The following is a 19576-nucleotide window of genomic DNA, read 5'->3' as shown; positions in this document are numbered from 1 at the left end:
AAAAGCTAATGGATAAACAGTTGAAACGTCTTTTGCATCGAACATAAAGGGTCCCTACATGAAAACACTAGAAATATTAGCTGTTGTTTTTTTAAACGCCACACAAAGCAATGTTTAACAGTTGACATCCGCTCTAACGTCACTACTACTTCTACCTGGAGGTGCAGCATAAGGCAGCACCAGAGCTCGTGGTGTCCTCCACCTGCACGGGACACCGTGATGTCAGCGAGTTTACTGACGCGAGAGCTGAATGTGCACATTGCTCTCCTGAGGGTCACTTGGGTATTTTTAGTGTTTATGATATGAAAAGAGGTGAGAATCAAAAGGGATGCCAGCAGTGAGGGCAGCTACTGCATGTGTGCGTGTTTCTCCTGTTTTAATTTGTAACAAGGACATTCCTAACTCTGACGGTTGTTTTAGGGCCATGAATCTGCATAATCGTCCATTATATTTGGTTGTATTAAAAGATTTTTTTTTTTTTAAACTCTTTTGCCCGCCTGCTTCTACAGCTTATAAATGCCATGAATAATTTAAATACACAATTGTAGAAACGATCGCACGTACAAGCCTAGGTTTATATTCATATCAGCTTTGAGCATGCATGATTATGAATCATATACTTGCCATTGGTTTGTGTGCATTTTCATCAGTGAAGTGAAAAATAGAGTTTAGTTTAAACACTTGCCACATCAGTTTTCAGTGACATTGAAAATATTTCCTGTGAACAATATTTCCTGTGAACTGAAGGTTGTCGTTCTTTTACCAAAAGGTGTCCTTGAAATTGTTTTATAAATACTCACTGGTGCCAAGGTCCTTACCCTTGCCGACATCATGATATAACGTACAAATCACACTTAAAGTCGTAAGTTAAACTATAGTCTAGGCACAATTGTAAAGTGCATAGAAGTCAGGTTTTCAAGATTTTCTAGTTTCAAAAATCAGATTTTGTTTATCCGTCCTCATCACCGATCCAGAACCCCCCAAAAAAACAAAACAAGAGCACAATGTTAAGTCTGAGCTCAGGCATAAACACAGTCAAGAATACACTTCTGTAAAGCAAATAGATCATTATACTTCAGGCAGGCTGCTTCCCGAGAGCATACAAGTCTCATGATTTCACCTCCAGCGTCAACAACTTCCTTACACATCTGCGTGTTTGTTGAGTGTTTTCAGTTTCAATGTTTGGCAGCATGTATGATAAACGGCACTCCAGCAGAATATCAGCGCTCAAGATGTTCTAGGAGGAAAAAAAAAAGCATGTATTTATGGACTGGTTGCCTGTTGACTCTCTCTCAGAGAAGCATTGAATAGCAGCTAGATTCTTGGCTCTGGCTTCGTTTTGCTCCCGAGGAGCCCTCCATATTTCCTGATATGCTACTCACACTCTGCAGGAATGCTGCTATTTCCCCATTTCAGTACTCCGCGAAATCATCAGCATTTCTCCCTCCATGACATGAAAACAAACTAAGACAGATTGCCTGTGTGTGTGTGGTTTCAAACCCCCCCTGTCAGCAATCACTGGGTGGGAGACAGCCATAAACTGTGCTTTGGAAGCCTATAATGGTCTAGTGCAGCGCTGGCAAAACTTATATCATATTATGCCCCTTCCCATTTAGACACAAATTGGATCATTATTTTTGATAACTATACAGCAAGTGCTGAATAATTTCATTGCTCTACTTGCCACTGCATAATGCTGCACTTCCGCTAAATCATCATAGATCTCGCCGTATCCTTACCATTGTATTTAATTACAGCACAAAACCAATCGATAACATAAATGCTCTATAAATTATCGGAACATGGGAGTTGATCCATACACACGTGTCTACTTCGTCCTGCCTTTCAGTAACATTAGTGTGCATGTGACGGAGAGACAGAGCTGTCCGCTCACTTGTCTGTATATTTCGCAGTAGAAGACCTCGTATTGACCTCGTATTGTCCATTTACAGCGGGGCCTATAAAAACCATCCCAGCTGACGGGACGGGGGTAATGCCCCTCGTGTCACGCACCCTATAAATTGATGGACGCTCACAAGTGTGAAAGCTGAAGCGTTTTATTATAAAGAAAGCAGAAGACATTTCAGGGGTCGCCACTCGTCTTCCCCTAATAAATAGGGGCTGTAAATACACATCTGTATATACATATATAATCAAAGGCCAATTTAACAATCGGTTTGTTCAATTAAAGGTACATTCTGTTCCCCCGAGCATTTCATGCGTGTATGAACCTTTTATGAACAAGCTTATCCAATTTTATTCTCAAGAAAAGAACCTGGCTTAGAAACCTATCAAACAATATATATATATATATTTATAAAAAAGTAATTACTCAATATGCTTCAATTATCAAACTTTTGACTCGAGCAGTCTATATTCTCAACTAGTCGCTCAGATGTTCTCTACCGTGTTGCCATTTCCACAATAGTTTTTGAATCCTCCATTTATACGGTCTCCTCCACAATGAACTCGATGGCGTGATGCGATTGCGACTGGTTCGTCTCCACCATGGTGATTTCATTTCCGTCCATGGTGATCGTGGGAACATTAATGCCCTGAGCTCCCAGAACAGAGGAGGGCAGGATGACGACCTGCGAGGTGCCGTCCATGCCGGTGAACTGATCGGCCGGGATCATGACCGTGTCGCCGCCTCCTTCGGTCCCCTGCAGTACGTAGATGGTCTGCACCAAGCCAGAATCTATCTCCCCTGTGGCGGCCAGAGAGGACAGCACCTTGGCCCCCTCCAGCACCTTCTGGACGTGGGCGGCCTCGGCGTCCTGTGCAGCCTGCTCCGCGCTGTCCATGGGCAGGTCTCCGTGCAGCCGGATGTGTTTGTCCAGGTTGGAGCGAGAGCGGAAGGCCGCCGAGCAGTGGGGACAGGGGTACGGCTTCTCCCCGCTGTGGGTGCGGGCGTGCTCGGTGAGCCGGGCGGCCACGCTGAAACTCTTGCCGCAAATCCAGCAGCAGAAAGGGCGGATGCCGCTGTGGATGCGCTCATGGTCCTGCAGATGAGGCAGCTGGCGGAAGCGCTTGCCACATGTGGCGCACTGGTGGAGGAGAATGGGGGACAGTGGAAAAGTGTTTAAAACACAGAAAGGTAAGGAGGTGTCAAGAAAGTACAGTTCACAACAGTGCCAATGCACAAAACTCTACTACAATTAGTATTATTCTAAAGATGCAGCGGGGGTAGAAGAGCAGGGGGGGGGGGGGGGGGGCAGATTCAAAGGAATAAAAAGAACACAAGTGTGTTACACAATTTCTTTCATATCCTATTAATCCCCCGATTATTTTCAGACAATCAGTTAGCCGTTTGCTCTATGAATCATCAGAGGACGGTTTAAAAATTACAATTTCCGAGCAAATATTTACATTTAAGAAGCTGGAACCAGAGAATAGTTTTTTTGCTTGATGAATGACGAACAATTATCAGAGTATCTGCGGACTAATATCTGTTGACCAACTAATGGATTAATGGTTGCGGCTCTACAAGTGTGTAAGGGATAGTACACACTTGTACTATCCCTTACACACTTCTGCTTTGTGCCACCTGAGCACAGACAATGAACTTCAACCAGATACGAGATTAAACCTGAGGCTCGACACAACAACGACTTTGTTGTGCTTTGCTTTGATTCCCACTGGGGACACTCAGATCGAATCTGTAACCCCCCGTTTGTCAGTTTTGCAGCGTCAGTATCTCTGTGAGATATACTCTAATGAAATCACCTTTCCAGATGGTTTGCGCTTCATATACTTGGTAAATAAATATAGCTATCCCTCCAGGAACACACAGTATATTTCATTAAAATTCATTACCATAATGCTTGAACATATGTCCATAGCATGCCTGATAGATACGGCCACAAAAGTGAATTAAATTTCTACAGTCGGATGTGCCGTGATGGGCTTGGGTATGTCTATGGTTGATGTCCTGCCTCGTCACCAGAGCAACAGGGAGAGAGGGAGAGAGTCCCAGAATAGTAACAGACACGGGGGGGGGGGCTGATGGGCCTTAACTCAGCCCTGTCATTAATCACAGGTACACAGGGAGGGAGGAAACACCCGCAGAACACACGCTGCACATATGACCATGGTCCGGAACCGGAGAGATGGCCACAGCCATGAACGGGAGTGACCATGGGGGTGAAGAAGTGCTGGATGTCAATTTAAAATACGGCCGTTAGAGGGTTTGAAAGCATTTTATAAGAAAAAGGACAAAATGTGATTCAGAAGGAGAAAGATATTCCCTTTTTATGCAAACACACACACACACACACGCACACGCACACGCACACACACCATCCTTCTTACCTCAAAGGGCCTCTCATCAGTGTGGGTCCTCATGTGAACATTAAAGGTGGAATTGTAGGAAAACTCCTTGAGGCAAATCTGACAGCGGAAGCGGGGTCGGTTTTTGGACTTGCCGAGCGTGCCCTGGAAATGGGCCACCACGTGCTCCTCCAGGGTACTGTTGGAGGTAAATCGGCGGCGGCAGGGCCTCACCGGGCACTTGAGGGGCGTCTGGCCCGTGTGGGATAACCGATGGAGGTCGAGGCCCTCCTGGGTCATGCAACGGTGGCCGCATAGGTCACACTCGACCTGAAAGAGGAGACAAACCGGAAAGTGAGGAGACGGAGAATGAACAGACGAGGGGCAATTAATGAAAAGAGAAAAGGTCTGTGTCTGTATGGGCTGACGTAACCACAACGTCACACAACCGGGGACCTTTGTTACATCACCCCCCCTCTAATGCTAACCCCACTTTCTTTCCATCTGGACTGGTGACCTAGTTTCATCCAAATGTGTCTCTTAGGATTTAGCAATCCCTCACACTGTGAGTATTTTTGCAGTGGAGAAGAAAAACCTTCATTTATGTTGCTGTGTTCCCAACCTGTCCGGTGCATCGTCCCCGGCCCTGACCCCGTCCACGACCCGTGTTCTTGTCCTCCTCTGTTGAAGGGCAACGCTGCATGTGGATTTCCAGCACCGACTGGTTCACGAACTGGGTTGAACAGTGGTGACACGTCGCCGGCTGCTTGTCTGCAATGGAACAGCGTCAGGTTTTTAGGCAGGCGGTCATACTCGGTCATCGTGCTGCAAAAGGCTTCCCTGTCACGGTGACATCTGATGGCGGATTCGAGCTCGTCGCCGTCGCTCTAACAATTGTGCAGCAGCAGGTGGTGCAGACAGAAATGGTTGGTGATTCAGATGCAGACAATTTTGGTTGCATCCGAGACAATATGTTTCCCTGTGTTTATTTGGCACGCTGTCATAGCAATGAGCATCAAAAAGATACACTGTGCAGTCCCAATTCCTTTACAAGTGCTGTTTAAAGAATGAACTATTTACTTTACTCCGATGATTCTTTTCCTCGTTGTAACCCGTCTGCTCTTAGCTGGCTACCTGAGGCTGGTGTTGCATGCACATTGAAATCATGACGGAAACAAAAACTAATTTATTTTCTCTTCTTGAATAACGTGGTCTCCTCGAAGCTTATGACAAACCAACGAGATGTTCCTCAGGCTACCGTGTGTCGTCTACTCAACAAGAAGCCGTCACGGCTGCTAGAGATGGAGACGGACAGCGAATGCGTACAGGGACACATACTGCAGCGGGCCTACAGGAAGCTATATATTATATACTGCATTACAATGTAAACTCCTGTCCCGTCCCAGCCTCGTTCCTGTGGTTATTTCTATTAGAACTGCATTTTTATTGAGTAAAAACTAGACAACTAGACAATTTTCTTGGCCGATTCAGATTTATTATATTAGTATTATATACTGTGTGTGTAGGCCTACTGTAGTCAACTATTTATACATGTAAAACTATGTATTTATTCATCTATTTATTTATACAAATCTATTTATGAATCAGTATCCATTTACAAGAATGTAAAGGAGTGTGTATTCATTTATATTAACTCCTGCCTGCCCCACACACAACAAGAGCAGAGGGAGAGACCCTGTGCTGTGGTTGAGCCTCTGTGTGCAGGTGTCTCATGTTAATGTGACCGGCACAGAATCGCCTACATCTGAGACTCTGACCTATTGTCATTAGGAGTGCTGCTCCCGTTCTGTCCGAGTTACGCCATGAAAGGTGAAATTGAGTCCCAATCTACAGGAATACCATTAACATCTGCCTTTAATTAGAACTATACACAGTACAGTCATTTAAAAAGCATTTCAAACAGCTGCACTGTACCAGACAGAGAATAAAATTCAGTACATTCCGAAGCTGTCTGTTTCATTACTTTATAATCATGTAATGAATATATCATTTACAAATTAGACGGTTATCTGTATGATGTTATAATAATCATAAGCTCGTAGTGATACACGTTTCCCACTGTAAATATAATTATTTTTGTTGGACTGACAAAACGTCTGTCAAATGCAACAGACCTTTCTTTTCACATTTTTCACAGACAAATCAATACAATCATAGACAGATTAATCAATAATAATTATTTGCAGAACTACAACTAATAATTATTCTCATCATAAATTGATCGTGCAGATTTCCCAGGGTGATCGTGACGTTGGCTTTTTTTTCCAAATCATATAAATATCCAATTTACATATTTATTTAAGCTTAAATATAGAGAAAAAAGAGAAAAGCAGTCGATCCTCACAACTGAGATCAGCAAATATTTGGCTTTTTCACCTGATTAAAGTGAATAAACAATAGTTAAAAGTGTTGCAGATTATGTTCCCGTCAATTGGCTGATCAATTAATCTGCTCATCATCTCAGCTGTGATCAGCTGGTGCCCTAGTTGGATTTTGGCAAAGCCAACCACACTCTCGCTGCGTTGCTCTTGAGAAGCTGGCTGGCAAATCGCTGACACTGACGGTTCATCAGTGAGCCTACAGGTCGACGAGCCAACGTCTATGCAATCTGCTAACCATCTGTAGCGTCTATCCCATTAAGGAGCGAGCCCCTCCGCTCCCCACCGGGACCCTCTGATTAAACCTTTAATAAGGACGGCCTCCGCCTTTGGCCCCGGACTGATCAATGGATCAATCTCTCCCATCTACTCTCTCTCTGAGGAGCGTCGTACCTCTGAACCCTGCGGCGCACTGACTCTTCAAGCTTCACTAATGAGGTTGCCGTGCCAGCCCAGCCCCCCTGATTAAGATGAAGAGCCAACATGTTGACCCAATTCATTTACCTCCATCTTCCTCCCTCCTGCGTTCCATATGGGACGCAAATCAATGGAAAGTCATTGACTCAATGCATCAGAGGAGCAAAGCACATATGACACGGATGCATGTTGATAAATAAAAGAAGATGGGCCGCCCGGGCAGGCTGATGGGGGCATTTATCGCCTATGCATTAATCAATTCCCAGCATGCTGTCCCGATAAGATAAAAACATCTAAATTAGGTTTCCATTACAAGCAGGCAAAAGGGCTTGCATTTAATTTCTTGATTAGGTCTAATGGGAATGTTTACACAGTGAAAGGATGTGACATACTGTCTGTGACACTAACCGCTGAACAAAAGAGATGTTGCATAACGGAGGAAAACACTGCAGCCCAGATGACGGCTGTCTGCAGTTTATATCAGCTTTAGGTTGCTCCTGCTAACCATGAAAGTATAGGGGTGAACGACATAATGCCAGGCTGAGCCCTGAACACTCACCTTGGTGAGTGAGCGAGTGCAGATCCAGTTCTCTCCGCCGTTTGAAGGCCTCTCCACATTCGTGGCAGGGGAATGGATGGCTGGTGTGGAGCAGTCTGTTTAAAAACACAAAAACATATTCACATGAGAGCTTTAATCCTCCAGCAGATTATTGACACGGACACGTTTCAAACTATCCTGCAAAAGGAATAACGCGGACGTGTGCTCCACGTAGGGAAATGGGCCAGAAATGCCTCACAGGGAGAGGGAATAGTCACACAAACAATTAAATAGCACTGAATAAAGACTGGAAATGGCACAAACGAAAGACACATGCAGAATGTAAAGAGTGGGGGAAAGTAATGTTTTGGTTTTAAGCTGCCACCCTTTATTTGACTTGTATGAGGATTACCAGTAAGTATGTGCTTAGCTGCGCTTCAGGTTAAATAAAGGGTATTAGCCGAGTGTATAACGGCTGCAGATTTAACAAATATAAATGCAATAAACTGGGAGGAGTCCGAGTCAGGACATGAAAGACTATATTTATCCATTGCATAACGTTACACTGGATATCGCCGTAGGGGAGGAGAGAAGTGTTGGGATGTGTTCACCTAACGCTGCATCAGGCCTGCTCTCAGGACAAACACGGATGATGTTGAAGTTTAGGGATCATGATGTTGCACACATACGGCTTTATGCGTTATGTATATTACTGCTGCAGTTGCAGCAAAAGACACGAGTCACTTAAGGTGAAGCGGGATGCTAGAGGTGATGTGCAAGGACCTCTCAATGGCCGTAGAAGAGGCCAGGCTGTTTCTGTTCCCCGTTAAATAGACAAGAGAAATCAATATTTCAGGGACAGCTGACCCTGAGGCAGCTGGGAGGATTACATTTTCAGCCAGGGTCACCTCTTCTCCCAGCCAGATGTTCTTTAATGAGAAGGGGTGACACTGCACACTCAGCATTATTACTACACTGACTAGAGCTCAGAAACATGAATCTAAAACAATTTTGATAATCACTGAAAAATTGCAATCTTTTGCTTTTCCTCATCTTCTAAACTTATTGTCGTGACGTTGGGAATAAACATAACAATCTGAAATATTCTTCAGTAATTAAAGTATGTGTAAACTGCATCTGCATGAAGGAGACTGTGAGATGAAGTTGAAAGCTCTTAAGTGCCCTTTGAGTTGCGATTGTTGGGTTTTGGACAGAATAATATATTTAAGGCTGTTATTAAACAGACCAATTAATGTTGATTTCCCTAAAATATTATCTGCTGATTAACTGAAAAGTCTCAACACTGACTCTTGCTAGCATGGCACTAAATTGCCTGTATGGTCCACTGTTTTCCAGAACATGCAACTGGTGTTTGTCAGTCAGTATCAACACAAACGCCCAAAGGTATTTGAACAGTAAAACTTTTTTTTTGGGGGGTGGGGGGGTGTGTGTGTCTGGTTTCTGCTTGTGGCTCAGTACATCCATCCATCCGTCCAGCGCGCCACACACACACACACACACACACACACACACACACAGACACACACACACACACACAATGTCCTCTCCACCTTGCTCACCCAGGCAGGACAGCAGCAGCCTCTTCCCCCGCCCTGGGTTGTTATCGTTATCATCTTAATTTACTGGGCCTCTGTCTGTCAATCATATGTGGCTGAGGCTCAAGGGCACGCAGACATCTCAGTCAGTGTGCTTGCTATACGGCTTTAAGGTCTTGCTCAGCAGTCAGACACGGCTCAACTACTGCGGCTCTGGCGAGGGTCGGGCGGCGGCGTCAGGTTTATCTAAATCCTGTCCGCGGTTCTGTTTGGAACCGTAATTCTCAAGTCTTTACGCCGTAAACAGGGTTGTAACTGATTGAATATTGACAATCTCGCGTGTATATGGAAATCGAGAGGTTTCAAGCTTTTGGAGTGTTGAATATGATGCACAGTATGTAACGGGAGTGGTTAGATGGGTTGTGGTCATTTCCTCCTACACTTCCACAAATACAGAATGCGGAACAACTAATGCGATATTGTTGTTGTGTTATTACTTGTGATGGTTGAGCTGATCCTCCGTGTTGAACCGTGACGGGCAGTGAGGACAGGAGAAGAGATGAGCAGATCCCTCATTGTCCAGCGTACACACCTGCAGGGTGACACAGCAGTCAAGGTCAGTAGAAATAAGAAAAAGAAAAAAGGATTCCACTCCAAGTTATCTACCAAAAATAACAGAATCAAAGATATCTCTCGCAATCATTTCAACATGACAAATGCTGATTAAATATGCTTTCATTTTACAAAATGATAGATACAACATTTTGTAATATTTGAGAGGTATTTCAGAGACAGTACCGGTTTGCGTCCACGCTTGCGTCGCGGCTGTGTTGACATGTGGATGCGTTGGTGTCTCTTCAGGGTGGCCGCCTGGGAGAAGTTTTTGCCACAAACGTCGCAGCTGAAGGGTTTGTTGCCCGTGTGGCTCATGCTGTGGCGCAGCAGGCTCTGGGAGTTAGTGAAGGACTTTGTGCAAACCTTCACAGCAACAACAATCAGGATCAGAGCCATAATCGTATATATACAAACTTTTTAAGCACCTAATTTTTAAGGAAAATAAATAAAGTTGCATATGGCTACATTTTCTCAAATCCAAATTTTTGAAAACAATCTCCATTGTGCAGAGAAACTGTCAAATATAATGAGGTCGGAGGTTCAAGATTGTGTTTGACTCAAACCTGAAACACTTCAAAAGCATTACATCATCTCGACGATGTCTGCTGCGTAACGAAGGTGACATTTCCAACAAATACAATGATCCCCCAGACATAAGAAAAGGACAGATTTTGATCCAGTTTTGATTGGTACCTTGCACGTGAAGAGCTTTTCTCCGGTGTGGCTGAAGACGTGTGTGCGGAGGAAGACGCGCCGGGTGAAGGTTTTGCCGCAGTAGGGGCACACATGGGGTAGTGGGGTGCGGGCCCAGTCCTGCAGCAGCTTGGCAGGTGGAGGGTGGTTGGTGTTGTCCAAGTCTGCTGCAGTACTGCCCTCTGATTCCTCTTTGATGGCTTTGTTTCCTGACAACACAAAAAAAAAAACTGTTCACTAAGGACCAAAACATCCTGCGACAAATGCACAAATGGGCTTTTAAAACTAATGTTTTTCACTTACCGGCACCACTGCCGCTCAGGATCCTGAAAGAGGGCCGACTTCTCTTAGCTAGCGGTGAACCGGGATCACTAGCAGTGGCGTGCGGGGAAAGCAGCCGCTTTGAGCTCTGTGGGGCGTCCTGAGGTTTAGCTGCTTCATCGCCCGTTTCAGCTACTTCCGCCACCTCTGTCCCCGGTGTGAAGCGATGCTGCCGGCGATGGTACAGGTACTGGGTGGTGTTCATGAAGCTCTCGTCACAATGGGGGCAAATGTGTAGCGGCTCCTTTAGGCCGTGCTTCTGCTTACGATGGGTGCCCAGCCCTCCCTCGTCACTGAAGCTCTCCCCACACTGGGTGCACATGAACAACTCGGGCTGTGTGAAACTGGAGGCGACACCGGTGGTGGGGGGAGTGGCGTCGGTCCCGTTGCTCAGAGTAAAAACTTGCTTCGAGTTCTCTTCGGGGACCTCGACCGACCTTTCCTCACCTTTCTGCCGGTGTTGCTTGCGGTGGTAGAGAAAAAGTGTGGTGTTGAGAAAGCTTTCCCCGCACACAGAGCAGCGGTGCAGAGCTTCCTCAAAGCCGTGTTGGGTCTTGCGGTGGGACACTAGTTCAGACACCAGGCCGAAGCAAGAGCCACAGTCCACACACAGGAGCACGGGTTCAGGCTTGGGCTTTTTGTTGACCCCTCTCCTCTTGGGAGACCACTCCTCTTGATTGGAGGTTGAGGCCGCCGCCACCTCAGAAACCGGAGGATCAGAGCTCTGAACTGAAGAGGTCTCTGCAACCTGCTGCCTCTCTTCCTCTGCTTCGGGAGTCTCCACTTGTTCAGGTTGAAGATTTTCACTAGTTTCGTGTGTAGTTTCCTCTGTGTTTAAAGTTAAATCCGAGCTCTGAGCTGAAGCGGTCTCTGGCTCAGGTTGTGAATCAGGGTTCGACTTCCTCCCAGAGGCGGACTGCTGACATGCCTCTTCTTTACGGTGTTGCTGCCAAAGGTCCAGGCTCTTGAAAAGCTCATCACAGTCCCCACATTGGTAGAGGATTCTGGGCTGGTCTGATGCTACATCTGCACAGACTGCAGCCTGCTGGAGAACAGGTTGCACCGAGGAGTGTCCTGCTTGGACTTCAATCTGTGGGACTGTTAATGTCTTTGATATATTGATGACCTGTTGCTGCAAAGACATGGGGAGGACAAAAAAAAAAAGAGGAAATTGGAGATTAGACTCTCTTTAATGTTTCACTTGTTGCGTTTGTTTCTGCGCACAAAGGAAATGACTCAAGTAGACCTGCAGCGTTTTGTATTCATTTCATTCTCTCTGGCAGATGAGGGATGAGAATTCAGTGTTGGGGTACTGAGGTCAATTAGAGCGGCATGTGTTTAGAGCTGAGGTTGCTCTGAGAGCTCCAGACAGCCAAGTTAAGGCCTCAGCCCGGCTGATAACTATCAAAGGCCCATCGGGGTGGAATGGGTCACTCCACAGGGTTTTACATTTGCTCCCCGAGTCTATTTGAACGATAAAAACAGAACATCAAGGTCGAGGTTAAAGACGTCGACAGTTCGGTACGTCACTCTCACATAATGCAGTGATTTATGGGCCTTAGTTTTAGCATTCTATTTATGTAAAGAGTTAATGTGGTCCGGCTGATTCAACAGCATTCTGATTGTTCCTCTTATAAATACAGACAGCATGTTAACACCAGGTGTAAATGACGTCACAGCCTGCAGCCATCGGTCTGCCGAGTGTGGTTTTCTTACTTGTGATCTTAAAGCAAATGTCTTCAAAATAACGTCGGCTTTAAATGGTATCACAAGACAGATGTGTCTGGGCTAGCTGGTTAGTAGTTATCTCGTTTCTGCCCCTTTGGATATGAACTAATAAATAAACTATAACACTTACACGGACCCGGTTCGTGGCACAGTAAATGGTAATAGACAATTTAAAGAAATAACAATGTGCCGTTTTAGTTTTTGTTTGCATTAGTTGATTTTTGTTACAGCTGCTTTCTTTGGAGAGAATCCTCAATTTCTTGGCAACAAAGGGCATATCTTGTGAAATTGTACTTTTTTTTTTTTTTCAAAAGGCGAACAATAAATCAATTTATTCTGACCATTGTGATAAGTTTTGAGCATTCCTTGTTTCATATTGTGATTAATACTAAATAAGCGACCGTCTTCCGTGCATATACAGTATAGTCGGACAAAATACAGTAGAGGTGAGCGATGTGACCTAACATTTATGATATATTCATGTTCTGTTATTTCAAAGGTTTTTTTACCACAGTCAAAATGGGAATTACTTTACACTTAAAAGAATTCACATCTTTGAACCGTTTACGTCTTAACCCACATGAAAAAACATGGACGCTGTTGGATCAGTACTGTGCTAAAGACACGTGGACCGTGAGAAGCTCAGCTTGGCGGATCATCTAGAGATTCAACGTGTGTCGCCCGTTGAAAAGCTCGAGGCTAGAGAGAGTAGAAGATCATACCTCGAACAAAAACACACATTCACAAGTGAGGAGACAAGACTCCCGTCCTACAAGCAGTGTTTCCCATTAATTACATAGATTTTACAGTAAAAATCGGTGCTCACTTCCTGCGCAGTGACCAGCTGTAGTTCGGTAAAAGTAAACTCATTATGCATAACGACCCATTTCAAATAATACATTTACGATACGCCTTCGTCATAGAATAATTACTGATGCATTGATGTGTTCATGACTTTAATGAGGCAGCTGGTAACGCTGGAGCTAATTTTAAATACATCATATTATTTGTTGATTTATATTTTGTTCTGGAGGAGCCTAAATATGCATTCCAGCGCTAGACCAACAGCAGGAGCACTGTTTACAAGAGCACACAGTCCATCATAGATCTGGCCTCTTAATGCTCTCAAAGTGCACCAGATTGAAGCATTTAACTTGAAAATGGACAAAATGTTTTTCCGGGGGAGCATGCCCCCGGAGCCCCATAGAGGGTCCACGGTCCACCCACCAGTCCCACAAAACCCTGTGGGAAACACGGAACATTTGGACAGTTAAATGCTAAATAAATGGGCCGTGGCAAGTGTTTCTTGGTGCAGAACACGACGTCAAAGCTCTCTATGTATTTTATTTAGGTTGTGGCGTTTATCCACTGCTTACATTTTGCTGTTAATTACAATTACTGAAACTACAAAAATGGCAGACACAAGTCCCATAATATAAATCGGCCTCTTGTTTAAAACAGACTAAACTATATCAGCCAGACGGCGATGCAAGCAGCTGGCCAGGGCACTAAGACTGAAACGCACTCCAACAACACTTGAGCATGCAGTTGAGTTATTACACTTTTCAGAATCAAAATATTGAAGCTTTTAGAGGGCAGCTCAAGTGAATTTGATGAACAAATTACACTTATTTAACTACTCTTACTCCTATTACTCTCATTATTGATAGATGTTAATGGCTGCCATATGTGAAGTAAACCAACTTAAGCAAAGGGGGGGGGGGTCAGGAAGTCATAAGGTGCGCAGCTTTCATAGTGTTTGTCCTGCTGATTCCTCCATGTGAAGGCCAATGAGCGATCCATCAGGAGAAAGGGTACCGCTGACAGATGCATTTCTCATGCTTCCCCCCCCGAGCGACTCAGGATGCAATTTGTCTGTCATGAGTGTCACTGTGCTTTATGGACGCGTGTTGAAGACTGTAAGGATGGAAGTTCGGGCACGAGTTCATGCAGCCAAACTGGTGCCAACGACTGCTTTTAAACCTGAAGGGCTTTCTGAAGCCGTCATGAGAAAGCCAAAAGAAAAGAAGAAGAAATGCCACTGAGACTCAGCTCAGTGTGTCAAAGTTAAATGGAGTAACTCGGCCTGTTATACAACTCTACAACTCTGCAATTCAAATAGCATCTTCGCAGAAGTCAAATTAAATACGGCGAATAATTTTGATGAAATTCATCCGAGAAGAATATCTTCCAAACAGGACACATGAAGTAAAAAATATTGAGTGCACTGCAAAAATCCATTTTAATCCAAAACAATATAACTACAACTGAATTCCCATAGAGAAGCACACAGAGGGAAAGAAAAGCCGCTGCATATCAAAACTAGAGTTACCGCGTCCCGGTTCTATCCCTTCACCAACCAGTCAAGTTGCAGCGTACATCCATGTCTGTCCGAAAATCCCTTAATAACTTTATCCGAGTAGACATTTGTGTATAATTGTCATTATTACCATATGGATTTTTGAGTTATGGCCAAAGAATTGTATTTGTGAAGTCACAGGAACCACCAAATTCTAATCAATTAATTCTTGAGTCCCAGTGGACATTAGTGCAAAATGTGAAGGAATTCCCGCCAGGCGTTCCTGAGGCACCGCTTCATGAGAACGGACGTTCAGACAAACGTACAACCCTGAAACATCACGCCTCCGGCCAAGGCTGCAGACACAGAGGCACGAAAAGTTCTTCCCTAAACTAAGAGCGTGCCACCAACAAGTGATCAAAATATTTTGGCTTCTATTTTAGGGAGCCGTCATGCCGCTGAGCACAACCCTGCAGCATTTATCAAATTAATACCCAAAGTGCATTACTGGCTTATTTCTTTTTTTTTAAACTATGTCGCCATTGTACTGTATCATATTACCAAAAACAACCTCTCCATTAAGCTGAAAACTGTATGCTCTGATTCAACAAATTATTGTGAACACCAACACTTTCAGAACATAGCTCAACCAACAGCACTGGTACGTATGATGTATGCCAGATCTGATTTATTTCAAAACATAAAACATGCACCGACTAAGAAGCCAACACTCCATAATTAATCAACATTTAGCACTGCCACATGTTTGCCCGTTACACCTGTTTGCATCACTAGAGACTCGTTACTCTGATACACAATGTGCTAATGTGCTATTTTGCCATTACCCTGGACAGAAGGCAGTTCCAGGTAGAACGACGGTATTGCAACGATAATTGGATTTGCAATAAATAAATAAATAAATGTGCATAAGAAAAGTATGCATATCATACATTATGTATGTCAGCCAGCAGTTTTTACAGTTTTTGAATTTGACAAATTATAAAATACATGGCTAACAGAGCTAAACAGCTGGACTACATACAGATAGCTTTTGTTTTAGATTGTGTAGTCGCGGTTTACGCTGTAATAAAATAATAACGCGGAGGCTCTGTCGTCTACTTGTTTGTAAAACAGCAGCAGCGGAGGACAGACTGTTTTGGTCTTTTGCGACGTGTTTATCACGCATTTTCATATTGCGATGATGATGAAAATACGACTTATCTGTCAGCACTAATAAGCCGGATTACTATCCAACACAAAAAACAGCTATTGGTTGTTCTATGACTAATCATTACATCAGAGAACACTTTGATATTAATACACAACCCCTCGAAATGAGACAATAAATCACGGCAAACGACTCAATGTTAAGTGCTCTGGCCAAGGTCACTGTTACTATGATGAGTAGCAGAACATTGTCAATTTATTACTTCGTTTATACTTGTCACTTCAATGTCATTCTCCACATCGCATTCAGAGGATTTTATGCAATCACACCTCTTGTCGTTTCAGGCCACAATATTGATGTTCTTCGCTCCTGTAGGAGCAGCTAAAGCTCCTGCATTCTTTTGATAAAAAGGGGACAATGTTGACGGTGCCAGTATTTACCCGAGTCTGTAGCAGTGGAACCGTGACAGGGGCGGTTCCAGGTGTTTCCAGCTGTTCATCCTCGGCGGTGCACGTCAACTGGTGCTCGAGCACCTCTTCCAGGGTGTTGAACTCCTGGTAGCAGGGGAAGCACATGTACACCGACGAACTCTCCATGGCTGCCAAGGGATTAGAAATTAAAAACATTTCATAAGAAAGGCAGCAGCGCAAAACTGATTCTTAGATAAAAGGTGAAACAGTTCACAAAACTCAGCATGCTTGGAATATGAAAGTAATATCCCGACGTGAGCCTTATATAGATGCCTACCCACCAATGCATTACATCTGAAGTTAGGTTGTGAACATTGCCCTCTCCTGATGAAAAGAAGTGCCTGCATATATTATCAAGACAACAGCTTGGACACAAGCGCCAAGAGGCTAACCCTGGGGTTGCCAGGATGACTCACCGTGCGCTGAGCCTGGGCTAATTGTTATTTTGACCATGCAGGTTGCTGCTCAGTGGACACCTCGCCAAGTCTCTCTCTCTCTGCCATTTCATGGGCCAGGCAGACGTTTTGCTCCAACATCAATTAGATATGTGCTGTAATTGGACCCACTGGAAGTGCATGCTGCTGGTGAATGAAGCTAGCTATAATCAAACACAATTTCTGCAATCCTTCCCACCTACTAGACACCAGTCGGACCTCATACTGCACTAGTACAGCTCTAGAGCCTCACAAATCAAAGAAATCCACTGAAGGACACACATCAATACCTTTTAATAACATCAGTGTGACACACCTTCTAGTTGATCATCTTAACTGGCAGACACGTCTGTGGCTTAAAGGATGAGGCTGGCGATATTCCATGTTTATTATTGTCGACAAATCCCATGACAAGACTGAAAACACTGCTATTTGAATCTGTCTCTCAATGCTTTACAACAGGTCTTTGACACCCAGCGCCAAGCCAATGTGTTCTTACTAAAGATTGTTTAAATGTACACAGATATATAGATTACATTTATTTAAAGATCCCAAAAAAGTAATGATGTAAAACAGCTGGACGCTGTAGGTTTTAGGTTACAGCAGCAGGATGGTGTCCATGGGATGAACTTTTACTTTTACTTTTATACAGTGTTAAAGGTCTGAGGGTTTATCGGGCATTTGAAATTCCCACATGGGCAGTACTTGTTAGTGTGATAAATCCATTGTTGGTTTCGGCCTTTGCTTGGGTTTTATTAATAGTACAAAACATAAAGAATATAACCACATCATAAACCGTCAATTACGGAACAATAATGCCCCCACTGCCCCCTGTTGGGATGATGGACTAGTGGTCTGGGACAAATTTGCGCCCTTCTTCTCTGGTCAGATTCAAAGCAGTGGTTTTATGCAAGACTGCATCACCTCAGTTCGGCATCAACGTTAAATCATCAGATGTGTGCTGGTCTGCATCTGATTACGCCTATTGCAAACACCTGTTGTAATTTGCTTTTTGTTCATCCATTACTGAGCCGAGTGGACCTAACAGGTGTCTAAACGCCATGAATGTTAACGTTGATTACATGACATGCATTGTGGAGGATAACATAACGTTGGCCGATACTTATGAGTGTTTTCTGCAGGGACAATAACCGATATTGACAATAGATATTAGTCCTAGCTCATGCAATCCCCGGCTAACACAAAGCATCATGTTAGCTCCTTTGACCGGTTTGAGTAGGGGTTTGGTTTGGCTCGCGCTACCAGCGAGTCAATGCTATCTGTTAACAGCTAGCTAGCTAAACTGTGTTATCTCTGTCCAGTACTATGTCGCTAACATGCAACGATGGCCATTTTTCCGAGCAACATGGCTAACTGGTGTCCCCAGCGTGGTAGCTAGCTTTCTTGCTAGCTCGGAAAGCTAACACAACAACCGTCGGATCATTCCTTTGACGTCGGGCATAGAGGCCGATTTAGCCGGTGACTAAACCCCTTTTACCACTTGGACCAGTGGTGCTTACTTTCTGGTAACGTTACCAAGCAGGAGAAGAAGAAGAAAAGACCGAAGAAGGAGGGCGGGATACGCTTCTTCGGTGGTATAATGGCGGCGACAGACTAAAAGTTAACGTTAGCTGTCTCCCCCCGTTGAAAACCTCCATACATAAATATCAGTGTGGCATATGTCATCGAAAAAGTAGCATCCACATAAAATAAGTAAAATTAATTCAACATAACTCACCGCACTCAGACATTACCGGTCGAGGAAATAGGACAACAACTTCAGTTTTTTCTGCATGTTAGAAGGCTTGATCTGATTGGCTGTAACGGTCACTTCATGAACCAATAGTTTTGTACTACACATAACACTGAGGGAGTTTGTAGTCCAAAAGCGCGCCAGTACTGCAGCAGAGTCAGTGCAGTCCAGTCAGAGATACTGATGAGCAGTATTAAGTACAATTCTGAGACACGAGGCTACTTTAGAGTTACTTTCGTGACTTTGCTGATTTATTTATTGGTTTATTTGATAAGGGACAGTGCACAATAATAAAAACATTGTTGTAAATGCGCCAGAGTTATTAGCCAAGATGCCATTTTCATCTGTAGTCACAAGGCAGATGTTACAAAGTAAACCTAAAAACAGAATATAAGATCAAATGTACAAAGAGCCTTTACAATGCGTGCACAAACAATGAAAGAAGTGAGAATATTAATAGAAGTAGTATCATTCAGGATATTCTTATACTACATTGTCAAGTACTAACAAGACATGCAACACAGAAGCTCTCAAATTCAACACACACAAAGCAAAAAGGCACAACACATATAGACATATAATATAAATAGCTAAATAGCTGATAAATATAATATAAAAATGTTAGAATATAATACTCTGAAAGAGGCCACTTAGCATAATTACATTTAATACTGTGACTACATTGTACTGATAATACTTACATTAACGAACAATAATTATCCGAAATAATAGTTTGACATAACACTGCCTACTCAAGGTTCACTTAGGGGCGACGGAGGACCAGGGAGTGTTGTAACACTAGCTGCGGTGATGTCATCAATAGCACACACTCCCATTTCCCTTTTGAGCTCACAGGAGAAATGGCATGTTTCTGTGATCAATATTATGGATTTTATGACCAAAACAAATATTTTCA

General features: G+C 43.8%; 1 protein-coding gene across 2 annotated transcripts; it reads right to left on the bottom strand.

The window, feature by feature from the left end:
• Window positions 1–2041: 2041 nt before the first annotated feature.
• On the bottom strand, window positions 2042–18736 carry znf574 (zinc finger protein 574). Of its 2 annotated transcripts, none has more exons than XM_076109177.1 (10): window positions 18646–18736; window positions 16444–16601; window positions 10791–11940; window positions 10488–10696; window positions 9978–10157; window positions 9677–9771; window positions 7645–7739; window positions 4892–5040; window positions 4312–4599; window positions 2042–3047 (listed from the first exon to the last, which is right to left on the bottom strand). In XM_076109177.1, exons 1-10 carry the CDS (start codon window positions 18656–18658, stop codon window positions 2445–2447), a joined length of 2940 nt encoding a protein of 979 aa, XP_075965292.1. In that variant the 5' UTR covers window positions 18659–18736; the 3' UTR covers window positions 2042–2444. The 2 variants fall into 2 exon arrangements, with proteins under 2 accessions (XP_075965292.1, XP_075965291.1); XM_076109176.1 differs by lacking the exon at window positions 18646–18736 and adding an exon at window positions 16890–18569.
• Between the last annotated feature and the right edge of the window lie 840 nt (window positions 18737–19576).

This window comes from Anarhichas minor, unplaced genomic scaffold (genome assembly GCF_050575085.1).
Source record: "Anarhichas minor isolate MPS153535 unplaced genomic scaffold, ASM5057508v1 ptg000041l, whole genome shotgun sequence".
NCBI lineage: Eukaryota > Metazoa > Chordata > Actinopteri > Perciformes > Anarhichadidae > Anarhichas > Anarhichas minor.
This window is presented reverse-complemented; position numbering and strand designations above follow the sequence as displayed.